General features: G+C 31.5%; 1 protein-coding gene and 1 long non-coding RNA gene across 5 annotated transcripts in view; one reads left to right on the top strand and one right to left on the bottom strand.

Moving 5' to 3' along the window:
* The window catches only part of LOC130896058 (chloride channel protein 2-like), a 107,029-nt gene that overhangs the window by 51,657 nt on the left and 36,875 nt on the right, over positions 1-18,497 (top strand). For all 4 annotated transcript variants that reach the window (XM_057803840.1, XM_057803842.1, XM_057803839.1 and 1 more), the window contains exon 3: positions 18,080-18,200. In XM_057803840.1, the coding sequence (XP_057659823.1) occupies positions 18,080-18,200 (121 nt within the window). The remainder of the gene's footprint in view (positions 1-18,079; positions 18,201-18,497) is intronic.
* On the bottom strand, positions 4,325-6,607 carry LOC130896059 (uncharacterized). Its single transcript, XR_009059517.1, has 2 exons — positions 6,250-6,607; positions 4,325-6,188 (listed from the first exon to the last, which is right to left on the bottom strand). It is a non-coding gene; the product is annotated as an uncharacterized LOC130896059 (long non-coding RNA).

The raw sequence follows: 18,497 nt of genomic DNA, 5'->3' as shown, positions 1-18,497 counted from the left end.
CCATAGACAGATTTTAACATTTATGAATTTCTCTGACACTATTTTTATCTTGAAACAAAACCTGATAATACGTAGTTCAGGTTGTTGGGGACCACACATTGGGGAATGAGGTGTTAGCATTAGTTTTTATGGAAACAATTGTTAATTTTTAGCTAGTGAAACAATAAAAATAGAACATTATTGGAAAAGATGTAATATTTCAGAGAAAAAACGTGGCTAACACAATAAAGAACCATTTTTCATCAAGCTGAAGCACCTTTTTTAATAGCCTCTTACATCTGGTTACTTCCATTTCTCAAAAAACTTCATGCGTGGAAAATGATTTCCATCGGATGAAAAGATTACATTAACCAGGGAAGCATATATTTGAATTGTAGATTGTAGATTATTTTGTGGAGTCGTTTTGGTTTTATAACCACTCTGTACCCATAACCAGAAGATATTTTGTACAAGAATCTACATCTTATCTTAAGCCCTTAAGCGTTTTAGCGAAATGGGCAGAACATTCGCCGAGTTGACGCTCTGCTGTTGTCATGGCTTGCTCACAAAATCCGCAGTTGTCGTCTTCTGCCATGCCCATCGACTTCAGGTGGTATTTGAAGGGCAGTAAACTGTCAAAAGACGACTACTAGTTTCATGTCGTTTCTGGTCATCACGAGAAGTTCGTTCTTAAGACTTCTTAGCTGATACGGTTATGAATCTTTTGATGAGAAACACTCTCAGACCTGGAGTGTATTTGGATAGTCTTTGACATTTTTATTTCAGAGAAGGAATCCAAAAGAAATATAAATCAAAGATGATATATTGAAAAATGAAATCTTTTCAAACTCCAAAATCACGTTTGTCTCATCTTAAAGGACAAAACTCATAAAACATCCAGGTACTTATAGCATTTTGTTACTAATATTATTAAATTATTAGTTGTTAGTTGACTAATCTTTATTGTGTATTTTTGTTATTCCGCTCTTTTAGTCAAAGCAGCAAATATTACAAATTAGCATAATATTCGTTGACTAAGCGAAAATTATCACCTGTTTTTATTTAGTAGGTACATATTGACTTAAATTTTTATTCTAATATTTGGTATTAATATTAACAATCCTCCATAACTCATCCGGTTTCTTTCATGCTTTAGCCATTCTTATCAAAACTTACAGAAGCCGATGTCCATCGACAACCTCAGGAACTATAGCTTGTACCATCTAATGTTACTTAGCAAACCCATGTGCTTTAACCTCTCACATGTGAGTGTTGCTCGGCACGAAGTGATATAGGGAAGAGATCTATCTATGTTTGTTTTAGCTTGTTTCACGTTATCGGTTTCTTCTCATCTCCATAGAGACTTGCAAGCAAACTTCTCTACACTTTTGGCTTCACTAATAGTGGGCCCAATCGTTCAAATTGTCATAAATGATTTATAATTATTGATATTATTTCTAATATTTAAAAAAAAAAACAAGTTTTAGAAGTCATATCACATAGCGGTAATGTTTTAAACTATTTCTACTCCTAATATCCAAGAAAATGGTAAAGAAGCATAATCTCCATTATTATACTGGATGTGTGAATGTGACCTAAACTAAAACTTTTTGTGGTTGTACAGGTTAAAACGTAAAAAATAGCTTAGGTAGAGTATCCTTGAGATTTTTCTTAATATAATCTTCATTCATCATTTCTTGTAGCTCAAATTTCTTGTGTATAAAATAGTTTTGAGAAATTGTTTATTTTTTATATCGTACCTATGTCTTAATAAAGAAATTATTATTCTTACTTTTGTATAATATGGAAGATGTACAAGAAGAACATCAAAATGTGTCCCGAAATTCTTTTGCTGATTAATGTACATTTTCTCTTAGTTATTTTTGATTTATTCATTCAGGAAAATTTTACTTGGTTTAGAATATGAAATTGGTGCGGTAAAACTGTTTGAAAATGTGAATTTTCAAATATTCTTATTTAATTTTTATTTAGTTTATTCTAGAAACTTTTACTTGTGATTCTATTCAGTTTGTAATACCATTATACCAGTATTTTAACTCAGCATTTTCTCATACCGTATAATTGTCAACTTTTGTAGAACATATTTGTTCTAATTCTAAAACTTGAACGGTAATGAATTGCGGACAAATTGAGCTGAAAACTATTATTTGATCCGCTCAGGCCCCTTTTTAATCCCTTTCTGAAAATTATTCGTTTTTAAACATACTTAGGCAATTGCTTTATTACCTTGGATTTTCACTGTTAAACGAATATTTTAGAAGATGGTCATTTGAACTTACTTTCTTTCTTTAATCATTTAATTTTTTTTCTTATTTGAGTTCGAGTATACTTTTTTCCTTCTTTCCAACCATAATTCGCACCCACACAATTACCAATAGTTAGCATACTTTCGTTCATATTCCGCCACTATCTTCGACTCCTTCCCAGTGAGAAATTATAACGAAAAAAATTAAAACTTTGAAAGGTGGCCAGTTTTCAGTAAATGTAGTAACCACGAACATGCTCGCATACCACGGATCTTTAACCAAGCATACTGTTCAAATTTCCAATAACGTTCAAGACTTTCTCCACGTTAGTTTCTTTCAGTTAGACAGTTGCTAAATGATATATTTCCTAACATATTCGTTGGTTGACCAGAAAGAAGGAGCCGGAGGAGAAGGACCAGGAGGAGGATTTCTTTCTCTCGGAGCATTTGAAATATTGTATAAAACACAATCTCGAGGTTTGGAATGTTTGCCGTAACTGCCGCGTTTAGAGAGCAAAAGGTTTCCGAAATTCTATAGAGAAGTTTAAGAGCAGACTTCTAGAAATGTTTGGAAATATTGGACAATATTTGGAAGATTTGATTTCTCTAAAAATACTGAATAGAAAGATTCAATTATTTGTTATTTTTAAAAAGTGTTTAAACGTCCTAATTTATCTCTTAACTCGATGTCTTGGTGGCTCTCCACCTGTCGCTTTTCAGCTTATTTGAATTTTTCTATATTTAGACCAAGTAGATTTCTTCCAATTATTGCCTTTCTGTAATTATACATATGTAGAAAATCTTCCCTTCTTCTACAGTCCATAACCAGATGAGTTCAACTTATTTGCCAGTGATTTCCATTTCTTTTTTAGGTAATTTTCGCCCAAAGTTTCGTTAATTGTTCCATATTTAGTTACATAATCACTTTCCATTTCCTTTCAATATAGTTCATATTGTTCATCAAACGTTTTCTCTTTAACCAAGCATACCGTTAAAATTTTCAATAACGTTTAAGAGTTCCTCCAAGTTAGTTTCTTCCAGTTTGACGATTGCTAAATGATATATTTTCTTAAAAGATTTATTGGTTGAACAGGAAGAAGGAGCACTAGGGTTTCTTTCTCTTGAAGCATTTAAAAAATTGTATTAAACACAACCTCGGGGCTTGAAATATTTGCAGAGAAAAGTAACTGCCTCTTGTATTCATCGTCTGGAAAATAATTAATTAAGATTTTCGGTAGTTTCCAATTGTATTTGAAATTTTTAAATTCATAGGATTCAAAATTCAATATTCAAAGTGACGTTGATAGAAATATTGATTAATTGAAATATAATATGGTTCGTACCAACTAGTATTGAACATAACTTTCTCAATATTAGATTTATTGAGCAAAATTTCAAGTGAACTTAAGCATTATTTAATTTTACACCCAAAGATTATGTTGATAAAACTCGTTACTGTGTACCGTTTTCGGAATATTTTGATTTGAAAATTATGAAGTAATAACCGATGCTGGTATGATGTAACGATAAATGTATTAGTTAAACAGAAAATCACAAGATAAAATTTTGAAAAAAGGATAATAACATAAAATAGAATTCAATTAGAGTAGGTGTTCAATATGTCTTCCGTTTTCACGAATACACAAGATCCATTAATCTTCTAAACAGTTGGGAGTCAGCTATGAGACCATTAAAGTAACGTTACAAGAAACGAAAGACATCAGTCCCATTTATTTGAATGGGACGGGCTCTCATTGACGCGTCAAAAAATCTTCAATTCACATAATGCTTACTAATTAATAATAATAATCAATAACTTTATCAATACTTTATCAGTTATTAATTCTTATTTTTGAAATCAAAATATATTCGTATAAAACGGGGCTTCTTAAACTTTTGTCATTCACGACCCCATTTATGATTGCGAGTTTCTTGACGACCCCATACAAATATAAAAGAAAAATAAATATTTTTTGATGATTTACGTATTAGGTAACATATACATAGACATATGAAAATATATAGGTTTAGAATTCGTTTTGAAACATACAAAAATCTAAAATTAAAAATTGCACAAAATATTATAAAATTGTATTTATTATAGTTTCAAATATAAAAGTGGATTCTGACCGTCTTAATTCACTCGAATATATTCAAGTAGTTGCGTGGTAAGTATTAAATTAAAATATAAGTAAAAAACTTATAGAGATGGATGTGCCTGTTTTTTATTGCAGAACAAAACAAATCTTGGTGGAATGTTTGAAATTGCTGGACGTAAGACCACTTCAACATTTTTTAGCGCTGAACGATATTGGGATTTAATATGTGTTAAAGCTGAGAAACTAAATATGTGGTATTGAAAGGCAGAAGTACATTTAACACCATATCAGCGATTGTGGGAAATTCAGTTCTAGTTCCGATCCAGAATTCAGTCAAGGGCTTTTTTTGAAATTGTAGTTTTAAGTTTGAGTCACTCGAAAGCTCAGCAAATTCCTCTTGAGCTTTAAGTGGCAGGTGATCAATCACACTTAAACCAATCCAAAACGGCTTTTGAATGCAAACTATTTTTTGGAAATCAATATTTAATATAAAATATGTACGGAACTGTATTTCTAGCGCTTTTAAGTGATCTACAATAATTTTTGCGATAAAAGTTTTACAATGAATTTTCTCGATTATAAAATTGTCAACACTGGAAAACATTTCGAACGAATTTTTTTCGAGCGCACTTTTCCAAATGTTGATCTTTTTAATAAAACTTTCAATTTTATCATTTGAAGTAAATATATCGCAATTTTTTCCTTGATGAGACAAGTTGAGATCGTTAAACTTCTCAAAAATATCTGACAAATAACACAGCTTGGATAGTCATAAGTCATTTTGAAAAAAAGCAGCAAGTTCACATTTTCGTTCGGTTAAAAATATTTCGATCTCGTTCTTTAATAACAATAATCTTCTTAAACTTTGACCTCTTGACAACCATCTTACTTCTGCATGTAATAACAAAGTTGTGTAGTTGGAATCCGTATCCTTACAGAGATTTGAAAATAAGCGGATGTTAAGGGCATGGCTCTTAATAAAATTTATGATCATAACAGCATTCTGAAGTACATCGTTCAATTCTGATGCTAATTTTTGTAAGAGCCTCTCGGTGAATAAGGCAGTGAGTAAAATTTATATGATCATAATGAGCAGCTCGAAAAAATGATTTAAAACCAATATTTTTGCCCTTCATCGCTCTTGCACCATCTGTGCATATTCCACAGCAATTTTTCCATTCTAAACCTTCTGCTTTTGAAAATTCGTCAACTTTACAATATATACCTCTCCCTTAGTATGGTCTTCCATAGGACGACAAAATAACAATTCTTCCTCCACGCTTTCTTTATAAACGTACCTGACATATACTAACAACTGAGCCAATTTACTAATATCAGTTGTTTCGTCCAACTGAATTGAAAATTTTGGGCTTTCTTTAATTCTTGTTGTATTAATTGATCCTTGTTAATATCAGAAATTCTATATTTTTAGCAATACAGTATGAAACTTCATATGATGCTAGTAAATATTTTTCATTAACGGTTATAAATTTTTCAAAGATTTTCTTTTCTTTATTTAAAGATTTAAAGAGTCTCTCAAAATATTCTTTTGGTTTATTGACATATGAAACATGCTTTGATTCAAGATGTCTTTTTAATTTTGATGGTTTCCAAAGCGAATAATTCATTGCAGATCAAACAAAGAGGTTATTCATTACCCTTACAATTTTGAAATGTAAAGCCAAATTGAAAAAAAGACTCATCATATTTTCTTTTTCACACATTAGATGCCTGTTTTCCAATAATTTTTCCTGCCTGAGAAGAGTTTGTAGCATTATCATCTGCTTCATTACCATTCTTATTTAAGTTCAGCCATTTATCCATGGACAAAAATTATTTTGATCCTAAAATACAATAAATATATAAAAATAACATATTGCACATACCAATAGATTTATTAATTACCGAATAAATAAAAAAAATCTTGTTACGGCGGAACACTGACAATTGACCACACTAGAAAAGCGTCAACACTCCACTAATTCACATTTCAGTCAGTGTTATTGAATCATTGTTTAGCTGCAGGTTGCACGTTTGTACGCGCGCGCATTCCTCCCTTTGATTGTGTGTGATATTTAGAGGTGGCGGTCAGAGTGAGAAGTCAGCGGCATGCGGTTTATTCAACATGTATGATACCGACAAACGCACTAACAATTTATAGCCACAGTATAATAAAAGCCATCATCAATCGTTTACTGCTGTCGGTGGAGATAGCTCAAAACCTTCAACAAATGCACGTGTCTAGACGCTGCAAGTCCACTGTATTCCGCCAACTCTAGTGATGTTTTAAAATGGTATATATAAATATTTGACATTAAAATCTATCGCGACCGCAGAATTTTGCCCAAATGGAGTCGCGACCCATAGTTTAAGAAGCCCTGGTATAAAATTTCAATACAATGTTACTAGTAGTTGCGGCAAAATCGTAAAAAATACGGATGGCGTTACGAAAAATTTTTACTGAACAAACCCCAAAAATTTTTCAGTTTTCTATCTATCCTAAAGTCAGGATCACTTTTATTACCTTTTTTGAAACACCCCATATATATATATATATATATATATATATATATATATATATATACAGGGTGATTCATTAAGAATGTCCAATCTCTGAACTATAGATTCTAGACCTCAAAATATGATGATTCTGCTCAACATGCCTTATGCAAATATTGCTAGTTTCCGAGATACGGAGTGTTCAAAGTTTAAATTTAAATTTTGATTTTCGTAATAATTTTTTATGTTTTCACAATTTCTCTTTGAAAATTGGCAATTCTACGTTTTTTGGCATGAGGAATCATAATTTGCACTCTAATTTAACATTGCAAATAGAGGGCGCTAGTTACACTTGTTTGTGTTAATTAAATCAAAGTAAACTAAACTTACAACTAAAATAATAAAAAAAAATTTAAAAACGTTAAAGTCTACAAAAAAAAGTTATTCTTCTTTGATTCGTGTAACTCAATCGGTTATCGAGTTATTTGCTTCTAAAAAGTTTAATAAATTTCAATTTTTTCATAAACAAATTTATTATTCGTTAAATATGTAACAATAACAAATTTGTAAACAAAAATAAAAAACTTCAAAGCAAATGCTCAAAATGCCCACGATTTACTTCAATACACTTTTGAGGTCTATATCTATTTTGAGATCTAGAATCTACAGTTCAGGGATTGGACATTCTTAATGAATCACCCTGTATATAAAATTTTGATTTTATCCTTATTTTGATATTCATGATGAAGGTGATCTATAGATCAATATAAATAAGCAAATTGTCAGTGTCAATATCATATTTTGATAAAGACTTAAAGAAAAGTCGAAGCGTCAAAATTTATCTATCTTTTGAAAACTATCAAAAAAACTAATTTTGAAACAGAAGAGACCTAAAATCAAGAACATTTAAATGCATTAATATATCAAAAGGTCCAAGAAATTGAAGAAATTTATAAAATTTTGTAGATAAAATTATAAAAAATTTATATTTTATTCATTTACCAAGCCAAAAATATTTACTGAAAAAAACTGAGCTTTATTTTTGTGGGAAATATTGTTATATGTATGCAATAAATTTCATCCTGACAGTTGTCAATTTCAATATATTGATCAGTAGTATTCAGACGGAGGATTATGAAAACCGAAAACGTGTAAAAATTAATGTATCCCATAGTCAAGAAAATTAATATAACTGAGTATTTTCACCATTCAATCAATAAAATGTATTCGTTCATAAATAAGAAACATTCATTTATTTGTGTACCTGTTATAGAGAAATGACTATTTCGAATTAACAGCTTTTAAAAATAATACTGTATAAAAATGAATTTTAATGTTTCTAAATGCTCTTGATTTTAGGTCTCTTCTGTTTCAAATTATTTAAAGAAAAGTCGAAAATGAATATAACTGAAACTGAAACTAATATTACTGAATTTTCAACTTTTCTTAAAGCCTTTATCAAAATATATTTTTTGAAAAATCCGCATATTAAAATTATACAAGTTTTTATCTGATGTTTACCAATTCTCGTTGATGTACACAATAGGTAACTTAGTTGACCTCACTTTTGCGTATGAAGGTAATTAATTATTTATTAAAAACATCCGGAATGCTTCGATTGTTATCCATTAGAAGCTGCATCTAAATTTATTAACCATTGCAGAATATTTAAATTGACAGTATTTTTGATAGTCAGAAATAAAAAGGCTTTATTATTGTTTAATGTGAAATATTTTTCCTCAGAAATTATATTAATAGTGAAAAGTTTAATTTTAGTAGGTATTTGAGATGTTTAAAAGCCTCAATATTCAAATCAAAATTTTGTTGAAAAATTGCGAAATAAACTGAAGAGAAAAATATGATTCGTCGATATGAAGATAATATTGAACTTGAGCAAATTTTAGTTAGTTATTATTGATTCAAAATCACACAGTAGATCACCGGAAGTGAGATTGAAGCGGTACAAATAGTCACTCAGACCAGACATCTCGAGAGAAGTCCAACCACCCTTCTCAAGGTTTCAAGAAGATATTAAGAAACGTCCCATGCCGCAAAAGGTATACAACGACAGCTATGTGATACTACCTTCAACTTGAAATCGTACTTCAACATAAAAATATCCCAAGGATTTTTATTCCACAAATGCGTTTCTGAGTGGTGGACTATACTTAAATTGTTCAATTTTAAGTGCTTGACAAGTTGTTATTCCAAACTTTTATTATGAACAATTAAATCCAGTGAATCAATCCTCAAACCGTGGAGAGAATTAATATATTGGTGTAGGTGCAGTACAAAAACTTTTCACTAAAATTTTCGAGGAAGCAGTGATGTCATCTGATATCTCTGAAGAACAGCAGAGATTCAGAAAGAACAGGTCAGCTATACATACTATTTTTGTGATCCGCCAAATTACGGAAAAGGCTATATAGTTCAATAAGACCGCCTATATGTGCTACATCGTTCTCACCCAAGCATTTGATAGGGTACGATTAAGGGATGTAACAACTCTACTGAAGAGAAGGAAGATTCACCCCAACATAATAAAAGTAATTGAAGACCTGAACACCGATATTTACACATATGTCAGAATGGAAAATAAACTGAGTAGTAGAATACCTGTGACGGCCGGTATCAGACAAGGAGACAGCCTCAGTCCGATCTTGTTCAGCATCATAATGGATGAGATTATAAACGAGGTAAAGCATGTTGGATAAGAATACTGAATGGGAAACAAAAAAATAAAAATAGTATGTTATGCTGATGACGCAGTGATCATCTCAGAAGACGAAGGTAACTTACAAAGACTACTGTATAGGTTTGAACAAATAGCGAAAGCTTCTAAGATGCAAATATTCGATATATTTCACAGTATCCAGAGAATCGAGAAGATATAAACTCGCGATATATGATCAGAGTGTAGGACAAGTGATGTCATTCAAATATCTAGGAGCGAACAAAACAAATAATAGAAATTTAAAGAATGAAGTGAAAGCTGAAAGTAAGCTGAAAAGTAAATGATTATCAGGAGCAAAGTCAGAATATACAAGACCTGTGTGAGACCAGTAACGACATACGCGATTGAGTCTAGATCAGTGAGCACCATAACTAAGCGGCTTTTAAGAACTACTGAAATGCTAACGCTGAGATCAATAGCGGGACACGCATTATTTGACCACAAGAGAAATGATGAAATAAGGGAGACATGTGACATCTAGGATGTAGTGAGATGGGCGGGAAATCGGCGAAGGGAATGGAGAGACCACGTGGAAAGAATGTCAGATGACCGGTTGGCAAAGATAGCAACGGAAGAAAAACCGACTACATCCCAACCACCAGGACGACCACCTACAAGATCATATGAAAGTTGGTCTTCATCATCCCAGCTGCAGCTAGACAATTGATACAAACACAGGACTAAGTCCTAATATACGATGAAGAAGAAGAAGAAGGGTTGGAGATACCTTACCTTCCTTGTCAAATATCATCCTTGCAATTTTCTTGGCAAAAAATTTGAAAATTTACATCATTTTACTCAAAAATCAAATGTTTTTTATCGGTTTATCGATGGGCCATTCAAAATTTGCAAAATGATGTTGATAACGAAGATGATTAGAATGCGTGCATCGAGCGCACAGATTATGCATTATGCATCAAATGCACATTTGCAGGTATAAAGACGGTATCTTCAATCCCTGTATTTAGCTTGAAATATTTGTTACCGTAAATAAAAGAAAAAAATTATAAAAGAGTTAACTACAGAGTAACAAAGAGTTAATACTTATCAATGGGTTTATAGTCATAATCTCCTAACCAAACATAACCTAATCATTCTTAAATTAAAAGGATTTTTTGTGGGAAATTCAGAATAAGCAATTTTGCAATTATTTTGAAACTAACACCAAAAATGCAATCATTCTTAGAAGAAATAAGTTTGTCTATCAATTTTTGTTCAATATTTTATATAATATTGAACATTTGCCCATTTTGAAAAATCTTAGATGTTTTTCGCTTTGTCTTGATGTTAACAATTATTCAAAAGTTCGTATGTTCACCTATCTCTATGACTCACTTCGGCAGATCAATGTTTTCTAATTATTTGGGTTTTAGGTAATCCCCAATTATATGCAATATAAATTGAACTCATTACCACAATGTTAAAAGTGACCAAAATATTTTGCAATTAATTTGTTTGGATATTCGTCATTCCAATGAATCAGTTTATAATAACACAATGTTGAAGCATATTAAACAGTTTTATAACTTTTCACTTTAGTCAAAATGAATTCTTGTAGGTGGAGCTCAAAATTGCTGAAGTGGCTGGAAGAAAAGGGCACAAATACAATTAGCGTTGGACTATATTTATTTAAAACCCTTTGAAAGCTCAGATTCAGTTATTCTGAGTATATCGTAATCGTTATTTTTATAACTAACCTTCAAATCACTAATTGCAATGGAAATTTATTTCATGACGATGAAATTATTTGAAAGTCGATTATTTCATTGTAATCGGTTTCTAGATTTATATATAGATTTTCAATATTGCATATTTCAAGAAACCAAAATCATATTTTTATTTTCATTCAAAACAATACGAGGATATATTGAAAAATTCTTAGCATACTATAAGAACCAAACAAAATTTCAATGTCAAAATATTTTTTTACTCAACATATTCTCGACACAGAAACTGGCCTTCGCGATCGGTCATCATCTTCAATGGAAAATTTACCTCTTTTAAAGCTTGCAGTCCAATTTTTGACGGTCGCACACGAAGGACATAGATCACCAAGGGTATTAAGCAAATCTTCGTAAATCTGCTTACCTCTCTTAAATACAGGTACTTGACGATGGCTCGATACTCCAATTTTTCAATTTTCACAATTTCTGTGGACATCTTTTTTCTTTTAATTTATTGCGTAACTCTAGTTTACTTTTTTGACGTCAAACTTTACACTGACACTTCTAATAAATTATTGTTCGTTGCTATGGTAACGCAATATTTTGTTTATGTATGGAACAGGTCTAGGTTAACTAGATATCAATACATCCTCGTATACATAGTGAGTTTTATCTATGAAACGTCTAAATTATCACGGAAATGGCTTGGACGATTTTTATAAATTTTTTTGCGTAAGGGTCTTGTGATACGGCCAGTATTATAGTGGTATCTACATTGTTGTCACATCTTTCCTTTTTCCGGAAAAATAATGAACTTATAATGTTATAATTAAAATATGTTATTTCAAATGGATCAGTCCATATATTTTGTCTTAGATATCTTTAAGAAATACTGATAATTTCGGAGTTATAGCTACGTTTACAGTATCTCCATCAAAGTTACAATAAATATTGTACATTCAGATTGCTACGATTGAATAATTTCGTTTAATTCGAATGTTCTTTAATAATTTATGTGTTAATACAAATATCGTAACAAGGTCTAGTGTCATTAAATTAGTAAAAAATTTAACGAAACTGGTGCAGTAAAATATATGTTGTCCATACAACTTATCTCTGTGGTAATCCTATCTCTTAATTCCTGAATATTGGCAGGTTTTGTTTTATAAACGATCTTTTTTGAGTGACCCCACATGAAATAGTCCAAAGGATTTATGTCGGGTGATCGCGGGGGTCATTCGATAAAACCACGCCTTCCAATCCATGTTCTGGGATACACAGTCTTTAGGTATTGCCTCATCACACACGCATAGTGAGGTGGGACACCATCCATATATTGCCGTTTGGGATATTGTTATTGTCTGAAAGTTTTTTTAAATGTAATTGAAAATACTTACTTGGATTTGGAAATATCCGAGTCAACTCAGGTATAATACTATTTTCGAATAAATCTAAATACGCTGGACCATTCAAGTTACCCTCAATAAAAAAGGATCCAATTATTTTGTCGCCTATTATTCCAGCCCATACAATCAGTTTTTCGGGACACTGGGTGTGGGATTCACGCATTTAACGAGGATTGTTACCAGTATCTACAAATATGAGAATTTACGTTTCCATTAATACAAAAAGTTGTCTCATCGCAAAACATAACATTAATTTGGTTCGTTTTGATGGTAACATTTTTCTATCATTAGGTCTGCAAACTCTTCACGTCTATCAAAATCGTCATCTGAAAACTCTCGAACCAACGTTACTTTGTATGGATGGAATTCATTATCACTTAAAATTTTCATTACGGATGTTTGAAAAATATCAAGTTCCTGGGATATTTGTCTAGTACTCAAGTATGGATCTTCTAACAGGACACAAACATCTAAAGATTTGTTTTCAGTTGATGCAGTTTGTCTGCGCCCTAATTTGGATAAATCTTTTACTGAACCAGTTTTGTAAAAGTTTTTTACTAATTTACTGACAGTAGATCTTATTATGGGATTTCATGTCACCATATCCTAATATCGTTTACATATCAATTTGCTCTTTTTCAGATAAACGATCCATTGTGACTTATAAACTTCAACAATAAGAATTTACTGAAACGTCAAATTTTTTATTGTAGCAGTCATAACTACCTAAATGTATTATTTCAACCTCGGCGGAGATAACGCAAATGTAGCTATAACTCTGAAATTATGGCATCTATGTATAGGAAAAGTTAGATGAAAAATAATAAGTATTTCTTAAGGATTTTGAAAAGCGAAAAATATACAGGGTGATCCATTTGAAATAACAAAGTTCATTATTTTTCCAGAAAAAGGAAAGATCTGACAACAACATAAATAGCACCATAATACTGGCCTTATCACAAAACCCTTGCGCATAAAAATTTATAAAAATCGTAAAAACCGTTTCCGAGATAATTAAGGAGATCCATAGATAAAACTCACTCTGTATATTCAATAATAATTCAGTTCTCGTTACTTTCAACACACGACTTGATAATTTTCAAATTGAAATGTGAACGTATTTTAAACTTGACTAAAGTAACAATGAACTTGAACTTGATGACCATAATAAGTAGTCTTTCGTATAATTCTGCATGTAATTAACACGTAACTAAATATCATTTATCCACTTATTTAAATCGTTTTTCTCTCACTATTATATAATTATAAAACCTGCCATGATATATAGGACGATTGGTAATTATTGAGGTATAGGTTAAAAGCAGATTACTTGAATTATTGTTTTGTTATTTTTCTGATAAAGTTATTGTATATTTTCAATTGCTAACAAAATAGCTTTGGAGGAAAAATATTATCTTCCTTCATTTAGCAAATCACTGAACTAAAAGTAATAACAATTAGATGCAAATGGGGACCCTCTTAAAAATAATATATTTCCGTTTATATAGTTTACTGATATTTTAGCTAAAGCAATAAATCTGTAATATTTTTGGTGTATCAACAATACTACCATCGGAGCGGATCAATGAATAATTTGTTAAAATGAATCATGTTTAACAATTCAATTTACTATATTTATATAAAAAATATGACGCAAAGAAATGCATAAATCAACTTAATCTTCATTTGATCCATCATCAGTTTCCAAAGATATAATAAGTGACTCTATAATTTCCTTCACAATACTTACGCTGCTACATCTTTATTCAACGTCGATTATTGCGATAAAAGTTGGGTGACAACATCATAAATCGTTAATGTTCCATTGTGACGAGCCATATATTTAAACACTGCTGTACGTTTTTTCTGATATATAATCTATACAAATACTCTTAACACAACTTCGAGGGATCGTTTTTATGCTGGAAGATAATTTTGCTGTCGACTAGGTGCTGACCAGAACGAACTACGAGTACATTTTCCTTTTATATTCTTTTCTGCCTGAATCTGGGAGCACGAAAACAATTCGTTTAAGAACTTCTCAAAAAAAATGCAAAAAGTATAAATCACAGCAGGTTCTAGCTTCTCGCATAGCTTTTATATCCCCTTGATACTAATGCTAACTTACACAGTTTCTTCTGTCTGTTTCTCCTCTACGCCACACTACAATATTGGGTACCAGAGTTTAAACGAGCTGTGAAGACAAGCATCGCAGTGGTCGACCAAATAAGGTGACGACTCCAAAAATGTTGAGGAAAATCCACAAAGCGGTACTAGCTAATCGTTGACTGAAGCTGCACGAGCTAACAGACATAGTAGGCATTCCAAAAAGTGCGGTACAACGCATATTAACTGGAAATTTGGACATGAAAAAGCTGTGCGCAAATGGGTGCGGCGTTTGCTCACAATGGAGCAAAAACAGCGTCGTTGAAGATGTTTTTCGGGATACGCGTGGAATAATTTTCATTGACTATCTTGAAAAAGGAAAAACTATCAACGGCGAGTATTATGCGTACTTATTGCGACGTTTGAGCGAAAAAATTAAGCAAAAACGACCGCATTTGTTTAAGAAGAAAGTGTTGTTTCATCAAGATAATGCACCAGTTCACACATCCCTTATTACAATGGCCAAAATTAATGAATTAAAGTTTACATTGCTACATCATGCACCCTGTTCTCCAGATTTAGCCGCCTCGGATTATTTTCTGTTCCCAGACTTGAAAAAAATTCCTCGGTGGTGAAATATTTCCCAACAATGAATAGGTGATGTCGGCGGTTAATGAGATTACGTTTGAAAAATGATTATATTTTTTTTTCCAAAATTTTTGTGTTTTCTTTGTTGGGCCAGGTTCTTCTAGGACCATCCTCGTATATATAATATTGTTGTCATATCTTTCTCATTTCAATTCAATTGAAGGTTAATTTGTTCTCTCCATTTACCAGTAATAGTAAATTCCCGTTATTTGTTCATCGAGGTAAAATGAACATGTTTAACTGTCTTTTCGATTTCTATAGGTGTTTCTCTAGTAACTTATCAAAGTAAAACATAATTTAATATATTTCCCGTGTTTTAGAAACTTGTAAATCATAGTTACTCTTATTAGCACATTTTGAACCTACACTGTGAACTGTATACGTCGGATGCTTGTGCACGTATAGTTTAAGCTGCACTTTCAAAGTTCAAGATTGACATAACGATAAAAGAAGTATTTTAATCATAGAGACACATAAGTTTGATGACCACTTAGTGGGCTTAGTTATCGTCTTTAAACTGATGTTACTTGACCGAATACGCAATTGGTTTCAAAATGACTCATTGTTTCTCCAAGCTACCCTTAGATATTGGTAGAATTGGAATCATTAAAAGAAATTTTCAAAAATAAAATTCATAACACAGCAATAAAACGTCTGCCTTCAAAAGAAAACTATCGAATTTCTTAACCACTTTTCATGTTTCAAATATCTAATAAAACTATTACGCTGAAAGGAATAAATGATGTTTCTGTGTTTTGAACATTCTTCCAACATTACAGATACTTAATACGACACCATATTGGTGATAGAAGTAATTATTTGCCCGTTCTCATATAATTTCGACAATTATTCTAATTTGCCTGTCCATGAACAATTTTCTATTTTTATATATCGTAAAAAATAATTATTCACAGCAGTGCTACTTGTATTAATTGAATACAATTCGTTGAGACTGTCAATAAACGGATAATACTGTTTAGGACATTTCTTTTTCACAAGCTTCAATTTGATATTGCAGTAATAGTAGAATAATTAATTGAATGATTATTTCTCTTAGTATTGTACATAATTAATATCAATGTTTGTCAGAAAATTATATCATATAAAAATTACTGCCTCCAGCACTCTTAGCTATTTATTATGATATTAAATCGTATTTAGTAGATTTTCGGTATTGAAATTTTAATTTTACTCAGTGATTAGATTATTTGTTGTTTTGATTTCCAAAACACATCTAGCACAGAACGCGAAAACGATCTAGGAGTAAACACGATGAACCACCACAAACCACATCGAAAGCTGAAAAACAGTAAAAAATGTTCATGCTTTCAGTTTGATGAGATTACAAAGGTGTTGTGTTTTTTGAGCTGCTTCCAAAGAATCAAACGATCAATTCTGATGTTTACAATTGATGAAATTGGATGAAGCAATCAAAGAAAAACGTCCATAATTGGCAAATCGTAAAGGTTTAGTTTTCCACCATGATAATACAAGAGTTCACACATCTTTGGCAACTCGTGGGAAACTATTGGAGCTTGGCTGGGAAGTGATGCCACATCCCTCATACAGCCCTGATCCTGCACCATCTGATTACCATTTATTTCGAAGTTTGCAGAATTCTTTGAATGTTCAAACTTTCTCAAATAACGATTACCTTCAATCGTACCTGGTTCAGTTTTTTGCTGATGAGGACCAAAAATTGTATGGGCGCGGAAACTTGAAGCTGAAAAAAAGATGGCAAAAGGTCATTGAGCAAAATGGAAAATATATAACAACAACAAAACCGAAACTACTTTATCGTCAATCGAATAATATATAAACATGATACCCAAAATAGTCCTCTGATGTCTATCAAAAACTTCGCCACGAAAATACTAGCTAACATTGGATTTTGTGACAGGTAATTTTGATAGACAAGCCAATAAATATAAGTAAAGCAATGTTTTAGTAATGTGTTACCCTCTTCCATTTTTCTCAGTTGAATGTTACAATTAAGTAACGATAGCCATGTGTATGTACGACTTAGATGTCAAGCTTCGTACAAATCTGAGCATAATAACAAACCGAGCGGAAAAATTTCGACTGACTGAACGTTTGTGCTGAACTTATAATTATACAGCTGTTAGTGATGAAGATAATAAACTTGTATTAGCTTCAGCGAACTTTATTTATCAGTTAACTGTAAAGACAAAATTGCGGAAAAATAAGAAGGAAACAAACCCCGCATTTCCTATTTTGCTAGTCTCAGCTAAAATGATGCTAATATATATTATATAAATAAATACATTTCTCTGCATTATTTTTCATTTGGGCATGTTTGTTTTTATTTTGTTATAATATTGTAGATGTCATAATGCCCACAACGCTTCATATAACTACCAATCATTATGAGAAATTTTGTTGTTCTTTCTATTGTGTATAAACAAAAGACACGGAACTGAGATTCTTCAACAAAGATCTGATCGCCACTTTGTTTTGATTTTTGCTACCGCCTTCATAGACCTTCCAAATTATGTGTTGTGATTGCCATTCGGTTGTTTGGACGGAATATTCAGGTCACCTATTTTTAAATTCCACTTTATATATATTACGATCATTCTTATTCAACTGACATTTTACATAATTTAATTTTATTTTGAATTATTGCAATTTTAGTAAAAGAAGTTGTTTATTTACAGATGTATGGCCGGTATAGCCGGCAATTAGGAGAATACGCAAAACTTGAAGCATTGAAAGCACAAGAAAAACAGAGAATAAAAGAAGAAAAAGCTCGAAAAAAGGAACTCAGAGGTTATCAAGGTAGGTAGATGTAAAAAATATTTAAGTTGTCGCTTTATTATTCAAAATTTTGACATATTATGTAGAGGGTGTTTTTCAAAGCCCAATAGAACATATAGAAGTGTGGACTCTCAAACGAATTGTCATACTGTCTTCAATTTTTCTCATTTAAAATAAGTATACACAGCAAAGCATCATTAATATAATCACTCTTGAACAAAGTTACCAGATTTACTTGGAAAATTATCAATTTTCGGAACTTTGTGATTTTCGTACTGTGCATAAATTTACTACTCTCTTAATGATGGGATAACATCA

Source organism: Diorhabda carinulata, chromosome 6, assembly GCF_026250575.1.
Source record: "Diorhabda carinulata isolate Delta chromosome 6, icDioCari1.1, whole genome shotgun sequence".
Classification (NCBI taxonomy): Eukaryota; Metazoa; Arthropoda; class Insecta; order Coleoptera; family Chrysomelidae; genus Diorhabda; species Diorhabda carinulata.
This window is presented reverse-complemented; position numbering and strand designations above follow the sequence as displayed.